Below are 12458 nucleotides of genomic sequence, written 5' to 3'. Positions count from 1 at the left end.
GATTAAATAAGCACTGAGAATGTTATTACATGTTCTCTCAGTGTGAGAAAAGCCTCTTTATACACAGTATTTCAGATAATTGAATGAAACTTCTTCTTTCACAGATTTGTATCTGTTTCTCTTAAGAGATCTGAGAGTGATGCAGATATTTGTGTGAAATCCTTGATAAATCTGCAGTAATATGAGATCAACTCAAGAAACTGTTATATATAATGTACATTTCTCAGCTGTGATCAATTTGCTATGACATTCAATTTCTTCAGAATAAGGTATATACAGTCATCACTCACTACATGTCTCATGAACTTCAACTCTTTCATTTCAAACACACACTTGATTGATTTGATATAGAGCTTATACTCTGTCAGAGTTGTAAGCACTTCATTGAGATGCTTCAGATATTCATTGTATGAGTTTGAAAAGACTAGAATGTCATCAAGATATATGAGACATGAGGTTTCATTCTGTTTATAAAGAATTGTATTCATCATTATTTAGAAGATGATAAGCACATTTATCAGACTGAATGATATTACTAGGAATTCAAACTTCTCTTATTACATATTAAACACAGTTCACAGAACTGATAGTTCATCTACATGAATCTGTCAGTATTCTGAGAGAAGATTAATCTTTGATAGATATCAGATGTTTCTGACTGTATTCAACTATTATTGAATTCATGACAGTGAATATTTATTCTTGATTGTAAGCTTGTTGAGTGCTTAATAATTAATACACATTCATCACTCTTCACCTGCCTTTTTCATGAATAGAACTGAAAAGCCTCATGTGCTTGATGAGAGTTGTATGAGATCATATTCTAGAAAGTCAGTGATCTGACACTTCTGTTCTTTGAGATATGTTTGTAACAGAGGGTATATGTTCTGATTGACTGGTTTTGCATTCTCTGTGTCAATCTCATGTATAAATCCTCATTCTGATAGCAATTCTGATGAAAGGTCTGTTCAGAAGACCTTTCTATGCTTCTTCAGAAGCTTCTTCATATGCTTGTCCTCTCACATATTCTTTATCTTGATTTTCTTCACTTTCAGGTTCTGTATGACATACAGAATGCTTTCAGATGAGGTCTTGTGAATTGTTCTCTTTACTTGTTAATGTGTAAGCAGATTTAATCCTTCTATATCAGAGATGTGAAATGTCCTTCTCATATCAGTTGATAGAATTGTATGAACCATTTTCTTTCTATTGATTAACTGTATATAACATGTACATCATTGAATCTGCAGATTGAATCTTTGAAATCAATTGAGTCTGAGAATAAGATTGTATTTCATGTTCTGCAGCTCTCACACTCAAATATAGCAAGATCATTCTCTGAAGTGCAAGAAAACTCTTACTCTTGCAGGTGATATCAAATATCAGTTATCAGATAATCTTATATATTGAGAATTCTTCACTCAGTGAATCTCTTTCAATCTTTGAATTATATAATTATTAATATATTGTGTAGAAGCTTCTATGTCTGCTAACACTTTTGCAGCCATCTCTTGATTCTTATTCAAGTGTTCTCTATACATTAACATTTCAGGTCTCAAGACATTGAGATGAGTGTTCACTTCATCATTCTTACTCACATCTCATTTAGAAGCCTGCTTCTTCTTTATATTCACAGAATTCAGAGAGTCATCTAATGCAGGCATCTCTTTCACTTTGAAGACTTTTCATAGAATATCAGTGAGTGTCTCTGAGCTCACTGATTCTGCTAGTTTTTTGACTCTCTTGCTTCTCTTGACTGTGTACACTGAGTGCAATCTTTTACATCATAATTTTGATATCTGCAGTTAAAGCAAGCTCAATACTCACAATATCAAGATTTTCACTCAGAGAATCTCTTTTTCAGGGAATTCAGTGCTTTAGTGATGACATTCAGATCTAGATTCATCACATTCAAGTGTGTGATTTGTGTTATAGAAGTCTGATTATTCATTCTTCACTGAGACATACTCAATTGCAGTATTTTCTGTCACAATTAACTTACTTATTCTTGTACAATGAGAATGTTGTATACTTCTTTCACTGTGTCTGATTATGAGATTAAGCATTTTCATTCCACTCTTAACTTAAATGTAAGATCATGAATGAAGATCTGTAAACAGAAAGATGTTAAAAGCTCTTCATTCAATATAAGATAATGTAAACTGAAGTGTGTGAAGTATAATGTAAGATTGCTCACTTGTCTACACTCAGTGAAGTATTTGTAACACTTGTCTCACATATTCACTTTCTCAAAGTTGTACAAGATCTATTTGAAAAACTCATTTCATATTTATAAGAATGAATATTACTCTGAGTCTGCAAGATTTATCTTTTCATCAGTTATTTATAATGACTTCACTTTTCTGCATAGAAATGCAGTAGATCTTAAGACTTATTGAAATTTCATTGACTATCTGTCTGTGAGTTCATATTCAATCTGATAATATGATTACATCTGACTTAGTCAGCTGATTACAGCATCATTTTTTCAGTCATCATTGAAGCTTGATAGCTTCAGTAGATCTCTCAGCTTGATATATTTCATACTCAGATTCTCATTCTGTGCAGTGATCTCTGATGATGTGTATGCTTCTAAAGAGATTGTGAATAATTGTGATGAGATCTTCAGGTTCAGTGTAGTCATCTATCTGCATAAACATTTGATCTTCTGCTGCTGTGATTCGGAAGAACGTACGACCGTCGGATAATAACGCGGCCGCTTCCGAACTACTAGCGTACGCGTACGCTTCCGAACTACTAGCGTACGCGTATAAATGTAAAGGGGGCCCTAGCGGCCACTAATTAATTTAGCGTACGAGATTCAATATATAAGAAGCCGGCGTACGCCTGTAATTATATGCTGGCTTAAGCAACCTTTGAATCACATCTGATAGCATGTCTAAAAACTGGTGAGAAGTGCAGACTTCTTCAGAGCATGATAATTCCATCTATGAAGTGATTCATAGTTATCATGCCAGTGTGGTTCTAGAAAACATCTCAAAAGATAGTGTATAAAGAGTGATGAGTGAAAGAGTATCTGATTGATACTGCTTCACTTGTTGAGGAAAAAACTCCATGCTCAGATGCATGCCATGTATGAGATATAAACAGATGAGGTGTGAGAAAGAAGATGAAAGCAGTGAACCAGATTCAAAGAAGTTCACTCCCTACTCAAAAGAAGAATAAAAGAAGGAGTGGCCATCACTGAAGTTGTATAATGATAACAGAAATCATACAGTGATATAGTGATATAATGATAGACATCATACAATCAATCAGAAATTATCAAAATGAATACCTTCTCTAGCTGATACAAACAACACTCTTCTCTGCTACCTGAATCAGAAGATATACAGAATCTCTCAGAGAATTTACTCAAAGCAGTAAGAAAAGCAGCTGAGACTACTGAACTGAAATCAAAGCTCTGTATGTGTATAAGAATTCTAAACAAGATTGAGACCTTGTGTACACAGTGACAGGCTGAGGCAGAGATCAAACAACAATTGACATTCACTGCAGATCAAGCATTCACTATGAAGAGCTTCACTGACACAATCATCATCATTAATAAGAATAGAGAAAATCAGATCTTAGGTCTGCAGCAGAAGATCAAATGTTTATATAAATAGATAACTACACTGAATCTGAAGATTTCATTATGATTGTTCACAACCTCTTCAGAAGCATACACATTATCAGAGACTGCTGCACAGAATAAGAATCTGAGTATGAAATATATTAAGTCAGAAGATCTGCTGAAGTCATCAAGCTTTAATAGTGACTGAAAAAATGATGCTGCAATCAGCTGACTAAGTCAGATACAATCATATTATCAGATTGAATGTGAACTCACAGACAGATAGTCAACAGAATTTCAACAAGTCTTAAGATCTGCTGCATTTCTACATGAAAAAGCAAAGTCATTATGAATGACTGATGAAAAGATAAATCTCACAGACTCAGAGTGATATTCATTCTCATAAACATGAAATGAGTTTTCTAAGTGAATCTTGTATAACTTTGAGAAAGTGAATACATGAGACAAGTGTTATGAACACTTCACTGAGTGTAGATAAGTGAGTAATCTTACATTGTACTTCATACACTTCAGCTTACACTATCTCACATTGAATGAAGAGCTTTCAACATCTTTCTATTTACAGATCTTCATTCATGATCTTACACCTGAGTTGAGAGTGAAATGAAAATGCTTAATCTCACAGTCAGACACAGTGAAGAAAGCATACAACATTCTCATTGTATGAGAACAAGTGAGTCAATTATGACAGAAAATACTGCAATTGAGTATACTTCAGTGAAGAACAGATAATCAGACTTCTATGACACAAGTCACACATCTGAATGTGATGAATCTAGATCTGAACATCATCACTAAAGCACTGAATCCTCTGAAAAAGAGATTCTCTGAGTGAAAATCTTGATATTATGAGTATTAAGCTTGTTTCAACTGCAGATATCAAAATCATGATGTAAAAGATTGCACTCAGTGTGCACAGTCAAGAGAAGCAAGAGAGTCAAAAAACTAGCAGAATCAGTGAGCTCAGAGACACTCACTGATATTCTATGAAAAGTCTTCAAAGTGAAAGAGATGCCTGCATTAGATAACTCTCTGAATTCTGTGAATGCAAAGAAGAAGCAGGCTTCTGAATGAGATATGAATAAGAATGATGAAGTGAACACTCATCTCAATGCCTTAAGACCTGAAATGTTAATGTATAGAGAGCACTTGAATAAGAATTGAGAGATGGCTGCAAAAGTGTTAGTGAACACAGAAGCTTCTATGTAATATATTGATGATTATATGATGTGAAGATTGAAAGAGGTTCGCTGAGTGAAGAATCTCTGATGTATACAATTATCTGATAACTGATATCTGATATCACCTGCAAAAGTAAGAGTTCTCTTGCACTTCAGAGAATGATCTTGTTATATTTGAGTGTGAGAGCTGCAGAACATGAAATATGACCTTATTCTCAGACTCAATTAATTTCAAAGGTTCAATCTGCAGATTCAATGACATACATGCTATATACAGTTGACTGATAGAAAGAAAATGATTCATACAATTCTATCAACTGATATGAGAAGGACATTTCACATCTCTGATATAGAAGGATTAAATCTGCTTATACATTAACAAGCAAAGAGAACAATTCATAAGACCTTATCTAAAAGCATTCTGTATGTCATACAGGACCTGAAAGCAGAGAAAATCAAGATAAAGAATATGTGAGAGAATAAGCATATGAAGAAGCTTCTGAAGAAGCATGAGAAGATCTTCTGAACAGATCTTTCACTGAAATTGTCACTGAAATGAGGATTTGTACATGAGATTGACACAGAGAACATAAAACCAGTCAATCAGAATGCATACTCTCTGTCACAAATGCATCTCAAAGAACAGAAGTGTCAGATCACAGACCTTCTAGAACATGATCTCATATGACTCTCATCAAGTGTGTGAGGCTTTCCAGTTCTATTCATGAAAAAGGCAGATGAGAAGTGATGAATGTGTATTGATTATCAAGCACTCAATAAGCTTATGATCAAGAATGAATATTCACTGTCATAAATTCAACAACAGTTAAATACAGTTGAAAATATCTGATATCTATTGAAGATTGATCTTCTCTCAGAATACTGATAGATCTGTGTAGACAAACTGTCAGTTTCATGAACTGCATTTAATATGCAATGAGAGAAGTTTGAATTCCTGATAATATCATTCAGTCTGACAAATACATCTGTTATCTTTCAAATGATAATGAATATGATTCTTCATAAACAGAATGAAACCTCATATCTTGTATATCTCAATAACATTCTAGTCTTTTCAAACTCATACAATAAACATCTGAAGTATCTTGATAAAGTGCTTACAACTCTGACAGAGTATAAGCTCTATGTCAAATTAATCAAGTATGTGTTTGAAATGAAAGAGTTGAAGTTCATAGAATATGTAGTGAGTGATGACTGTATACATCTCATCTCAGAGAAATTGAATGTTATAGTGAATTAATCATGGCTGAGAAACATACATCATGTATGACAGTTTCTTGAGTTAGTCTCATACTACCACAGATTTATCAAGGATTTCACATGAATATCTGCATCACTCTCAGATCTCTTAAGAGAAATAGATGCAAATCTGTGAAAGAAGAAGTTTCATTCAATTATCTGAAATGCTGTGTATGAAGAGGCTTTTCTCACACTGAGAGAATGTGTAACAACATTCTCAGTGCTTATTCAATCAGATTGTGATAAATCTTTCTACATTGAGATGAATGTATCTGAATGAGCTATCAGAGACACTCTTCTACAGATGAGTAAGAACAGCAAGCTGCACTTAGTAATATACAATGATAGAAAACTATCAGGCACTGAGCTTAATTACTCAGTGTATGAAAAGAAATTGCTAGTAATCAAGCACATACTGATGTTGTGAAATAGATATATTGATAATAAGTATACAATAACAGTGATCATGAATTATGAAAGCCTTGTCTATCTACAATTAACAATAAAATCTTTCAAATGCTTAGTATATTGAATCTTGAAGTTTCAAGTGTATAATCTTCATATCAAATACTGAAAAGAATTGAACACAGTAATACTGAATGCAATCAGTTACAGATCTGATTTCATGAGTGAGAGTTCTGTGAACCAGGCACAAGAGATGTTCATGTTAAATGTACTGAGAGAATGTAAGAAATCAGAATGAGTGAATATCATGATCTCTTACTTAAAGAATGACAAGATATCAGATGATAAGCATCTTATGAAAGTAGTAGAAGAGATGCTTCTGAACTTCAAGCTGAGGAAATTGAAAAATGATATTGTGCTTTACTGTGATCTAGAATATGCAGAAGCTTTCTATCTAGAACCTTTATTTTGATGTGACTTAGTGACTCACATGCACAAAGAATTCAGTCACTTAGAAAGCCCTGAACTCATGAGTGTACTTGAATCAAGAGTGTACTGATTAAGCATGACTGAGAATATTCAGATATATGCTCATGAGTGCCTGAATTACCAGGTCATGAAAAGATCTAAGAAAGGATTAGAACATGAAGAAGCACAACATCAGATGAAGTGTATGATACAACTGTTCAAATGATGAGAGATGAATCTCATAGGCATATTACTGCAAATATCAAATGAAAATTGATGAATAATCACTGCTATTAATTACACTACTGACTGGCCAGTTATAAAAGCAGTTTCAGAGATGATAGAGAAGATGATGATAAAGTTTCTACATAATAAGATCTATGTTAACTATAAAATGCTGCATAAGATTCTAACTGATAACAGTGTGAATCTCATAGAAGAAGCAGTGAGGCATTTCATGAGCCAGTTACAGACAAGATATTGTAGAACAACATCATATCATTCACAGACAAACAGAAAGATGAAATACTTGAATGAAATCTTGAGCAACATGCTGATGAAATATCTAGTGAGTAAGCCTATGAGACTATGAAATGAATATCTCAGACAGGCGCTATTGATCACACAGATTCAACAGCATGCAGTCTTCAAGTGTTCATCATTCTACCTGTTGTATGAATTGCACCCGCGCATCCCAGAGAATGCTTCAGAAAAGATGAGAAAGAGAGCAGTTACAGATACAACAGTAGCAGTTGCAGACATAACAGTTGCAGATGCAGAACCAAGATTAAAAGAGATCAGTCATGCACATGTAAAAGCTAACAAGTTACTTCTGAATCAAGCAATTCAATTGAAAAGAATACAAGACTCACTTGTTAAGAAATTGAGTCTCAAGATAAGAATATGAGTTCTTATATATAATAAGAGTTCTGAGAAGTTTCAATCTAGATAATTTGAGTTATATAAGATACTCAAATCACATTCTCTGAGAATATATACATTGAAAGAATCAGAGAAATGAGTCTTACATAACTTAATCAATGATTCATGACTTATGAAAGCAAAGATGCAAGACCTGAGTGAATTATAATTATTCACAGCACTATCATCAGTGTTGAAAAAGAAGAAACTTATAATTGAAAAGTCTTGAGAAGTAAGAGAAATCATAGACACTTATAAACTAGATGATCTCACTTATTCTGATCTTTTTATAATTATAAGAAAAGAATGAGAAGTAATGAAGAAATCAGATGAATGTCATACTTCAATAAGTAATAAGACTGTAGCTGATTGTATGATAACATGTTATAGACAGCAGATGTAATATGACAAAGAGCAGTCTCAGAGCAGCAGACTTGTATATAAGTTAGATCACAGAAGAAAAAGAAATTCAGAGTTAAATTCAACTGTTTACATCAGTTTAATTGTGAAGATTATAGAAGATGAACTATCTGAAACATCTGCAGACATGTGAGATCAAGTCATCTCAACTTCTGAAGATGCTCAGAGATCAGACAAGATTAGTTTCAATAAGTTATTCACTGTAGTGATCTGAGCAGGTGAAGAGAGACAGTATAATACACAAGACAGAATTATAAAAAGTTGAAAGCTGCTGAACCTAGTCACTGAATGCTGTATTATATAGAGGTCGCGTAAGAGTAGTGACTAGCAGATAGAGAAAAAGCATAAGAAAAGAGATGATGAATTAGTCATCAACTGTAAGAGTCAGCTGCAAAAGATAAATGTTATCATACACATCTCATTCATTTTTATACATCACACATTTAATCTATTTCCAACATCATATCACCTGAAAAATGCCAAAAACAAAGAAAATCTCAAAACTCAAGATTCATAAGGGATTTGAGGGTTGCAAGCTGCTCTTGTAACAATACTGTGCATGTCTCTGATTTCTCTACTGCTCTGTGTACAACATTAATGTCATTGATTGCAAGATTGACTGAAATATCAATATAGAAATGTGCATGTGTATATGTAGAGAAATTGAAGAAGAGTATGAAACCTGCAGAATCAGAAGCCAGGGCAGAGAGAGCAGAGATGGAAGAAACAGAAGAAGAAGAAGATGCAGAATCAGATGAATAACAGAAGCCACTCAGGGCTGAATGCTTACAATCTGGTATACACATGATCTTCTCTGCAGAGAAGGGAGAAGAAGTGACAGAAGAAGCTTGAGAGTGAGAGAAGGTAGTCTTAGCAGCATTATCATCTTTGATTAAAATGATCTCTGACACTGGAGCAACTAAGAACTATTATTAGTATATAAAATCATAAAAACAGAGATAACAATTACTGAATGAACACTCACTGGCCTTAGAATTGTACACACAATTACAATACACATAAGGCTTCTCAGAAAGAGAGAGGGGGACATGAGAGAATGTAGAAAGTAGAACACAGCATACGAACAGCTCATTTCTATGATAACATCTCAGACAAGGTGTATGAGTCTCATGCCTGTGAGTGTAAAAGAGTACAACATCTGCATTCTCATTTCTGAAAACATGGATATCTTTTGCCTGCATCACAAAGTCAGATGACAGATGTCAGAGAATAGACTGATACAGATCTATCATTCTGAAGAAATTCATCAGAGTGAATGTCTCTGTGATGTTGAACTTTACAGTTATAAAAAGTTCCTTGATATCTGTGAATATCACAACTTCATGTACAGTAAAACTCATAATAATTTTCTCTAAGAACAGAAAAATCAGTATCAGAAAGAAAAGATGAAAAAGAAAAAGACTTATAATCTTAATACTGTTAAGAGAGAAGATGATTCTCTGATATGAATGAATAATTGTCTCATCATGAATATTTAAAATGAATGTAATAATCAGTATCTATGACTGAGCTTCAGATAGTTGTGTCATATGCAGTCTTCATATAATAAATCATTCTAGAGATTGACAAGAAGAATAGAAGTATACACACTGAGAAACATGATTCACTGAGTCTATGCAACATCTTCTTGAAACAGGAAGAGCTGGTAAGAAAGGCAGAGACAGTAAAATCAGAAGTAGCAGAAGTAGAGGTCACAGGAACAGAGATAGCAGAAGTGGGGAAATCAGACACAGAGACAAGTGTAGAAGATTGAGAGAGAGCAGCAGAGAAAGAAGTGATAGAAGAGACAGAAAGAGACACTGAAGACTCAGTCACACATAATACAGATAATTTCTTCATTATCATATTCTTTAAGTTCTCAATCAATGATTTAACACTGAGTTCACTATCATCAGCAGATATGAATCTGTCAACACATGAAGATTCTACATGAATAAAAACAAACATCAGCATCTGTGTTCACACAAAATCATATCAGAAAACATGATCAGAAACTCACTGAGAAGAAGAAACAGTTAAGAGTATATAAGAAGATGAAGAAGATATGTTATTATTCATGATAATACATTGTTCTGACAATCATTAGAAGATAAACAAGTTCTGATCATGTTTTACAATGCATTACACTTACTGCTAACAAACTGCTCAGTATGAGCACTATGATGACACTTGTTATAAGAACAGAGAGTCATTGTCAGAAATGCATATAATATGATAAATGAACAGATGAAAAGAGTTGAACAGAAGAAGGAGTAGGAATCTTGAATGAGATAGTGACATTTGATAATGATGATGATGAAGAAGATGATTGAAGAATGAGAAAAGTTAGTAAATGAGTGATATAATATAGTGAAAGTTTCTTTGTGAGAGTGTATGTGGGATGCTAGCCGAATCAGGGATAGGCCACACGATTGCGAAACGCTAGTGGCGAGCTAATCCGCATGAAGCTAGGGCGTATGACATGGTCACGTGGGCGTGACCGAATCTGGTGGGGGAGGATGTGGTTCGGAAGAACATATGACTGTCGGATAATAACGCGGCCACTTCCGAACTACTAGCGTACGCGTATGCTTCCGAACTACTAGCGTACGCGTATGAATGTAAAGGGGGCCCTAGCAGCCACTAATTAATTTAGCGTACGAGATTCAATATATAAGAAGCCGGTGTACGCCTGTAATCGTACGCTGGCTTAAGCAACCTTTGAATCACACTGCAGGCCTAAGATCTGGTTTTCTCTATTCTTATTGATGATGATGATTGTGTCAGTGAAGCTCTTCATAGTGAATGCTTGATCTGCAGTGAATGTCAATTGTTGTTTGACTTTCATCTCAGTCTGCCACTGTGTACACAAGACCTTAATTTCATTTAGAATTCTTGTACATGTACAGAGCTTTGATTCTGATTTGACTGTCTCAGCTGCTTTTCTTACTGCTTTGAGTAATCTCTCTGAGAGATTCTGCATACCTTTCAGTTCAGATAGCAGAGAAGAATGTTGTTCATATCAGCTAGAGAAGGTATTCATTTCAGTGATTTTCTCATTGATTGTATAATGTCTATTGTTATATTACTGTATCATTATATTATTATATGATTTCTGTTATTATTATATGACTCTGATGATAGTCACTCTCTCTTTTATTCTTCTTTTGAGTAGAGAGTGAACTTCTTTGAATCTGGTTCACTACTTTTATTCTCTTTCTCACATCTCATCTGTTCATGTCTCATACATGGCATGCATCTGAGTGTGGAGTTTTCCTCTAATAAGTGAAGCAGCATCAATTGAATGCTCTTTTACTCACTGCTCTTCATACACTATCTTTTGAGATGTTTTCTAGAATCACACTGGCATGATAACTATGAATTGCTTCATAGACAGAATTATCACATTCTGAAGAAGCCTGTGCTTCTCACCAGTTTTTAGACATGCTATCAGATGTGATTCAAAGATTGCTTAAGCCAGTGTATGATTACAGGCATACACCGGCTTCTTATATATTGAATCTCATACACTAAATTAATTAGCGGCCGCTAGGGCCCCTTTACATTCATACGCGTACGCTAGTAGTTCGGAAGCGGCCGCGTTATTATCCGACGGTCGTACGTTCTTCCGAACCACATTATCTTGGTGTGGTCTCAACACCTGTATTTCCTTCTGTATAACCAACACTTGGCCTGTATTTAACATCACGCAAGGACTCATCATAAGCTCCGCTTGCATATGAGTATAATGAAAGAATAATAATAATAATAAGTGCTCACAGGTGATTATTCAGGTGTTTGCAGCTTGGTGTGATATGTACTGTTAACTACTAGAAGTATTTATGATAGAAAGATAAAATGTAGAGATTAAATATATAATAGCATTTAAGCTGAGTTATGAATAGTATTCATGAACTCCAGTCTATATAGTTGTGTGTAGCCAAGGGCTGCTAGCTCTATTGATTACATGAGAGATAGAAATAGAGGTAAAGAATCCGCGAGAAGCGGGATTTCTTACAAGAACTTATTCTAATGTTTTCTAGTGAATAAATGTCTTTGTGATGCAGCTACAGTCTTCATGACTGATAAGAAAGTCTGATTGAAGATGAAGACAGCAGTATTAATGAACTGTGAAAGTATCACTTTTATTATCACATCTTCTTCTTCTTCTTCTGCTTCTCTTGCAGTCGCAGTGATAGTCATCA

The 12458-nt window shown here is 34.3% G+C and overlaps 1 protein-coding gene across 1 annotated transcript; it reads right to left on the bottom strand.

Annotated features, from left to right (window-relative positions):
- Window positions 1-2488: 2488 nt before the first annotated feature.
- On the bottom strand, window positions 2489-2948 carry BDCG_17106 (uncharacterized protein; the record flags this gene model as incomplete). The annotated part of the gene is made up of 3 exons (XM_045426264.1): window positions 2489-2592; window positions 2696-2788; window positions 2846-2948. 3 exons carry the CDS (start codon window positions 2946-2948, stop codon window positions 2489-2491), a joined length of 300 nt encoding a protein of 99 aa, XP_045281218.1.
- Between the last annotated feature and the right edge of the window lie 9510 nt (window positions 2949-12458).

This window comes from Blastomyces dermatitidis (assembly GCF_000003525.1).
Source record: "Blastomyces dermatitidis ER-3 genomic scaffold supercont1.5, whole genome shotgun sequence".
NCBI classification, from domain to species: domain Eukaryota; kingdom Fungi; phylum Ascomycota; class Eurotiomycetes; order Onygenales; family Ajellomycetaceae; genus Blastomyces; species Blastomyces dermatitidis.
This window is presented reverse-complemented; position numbering and strand designations above follow the sequence as displayed.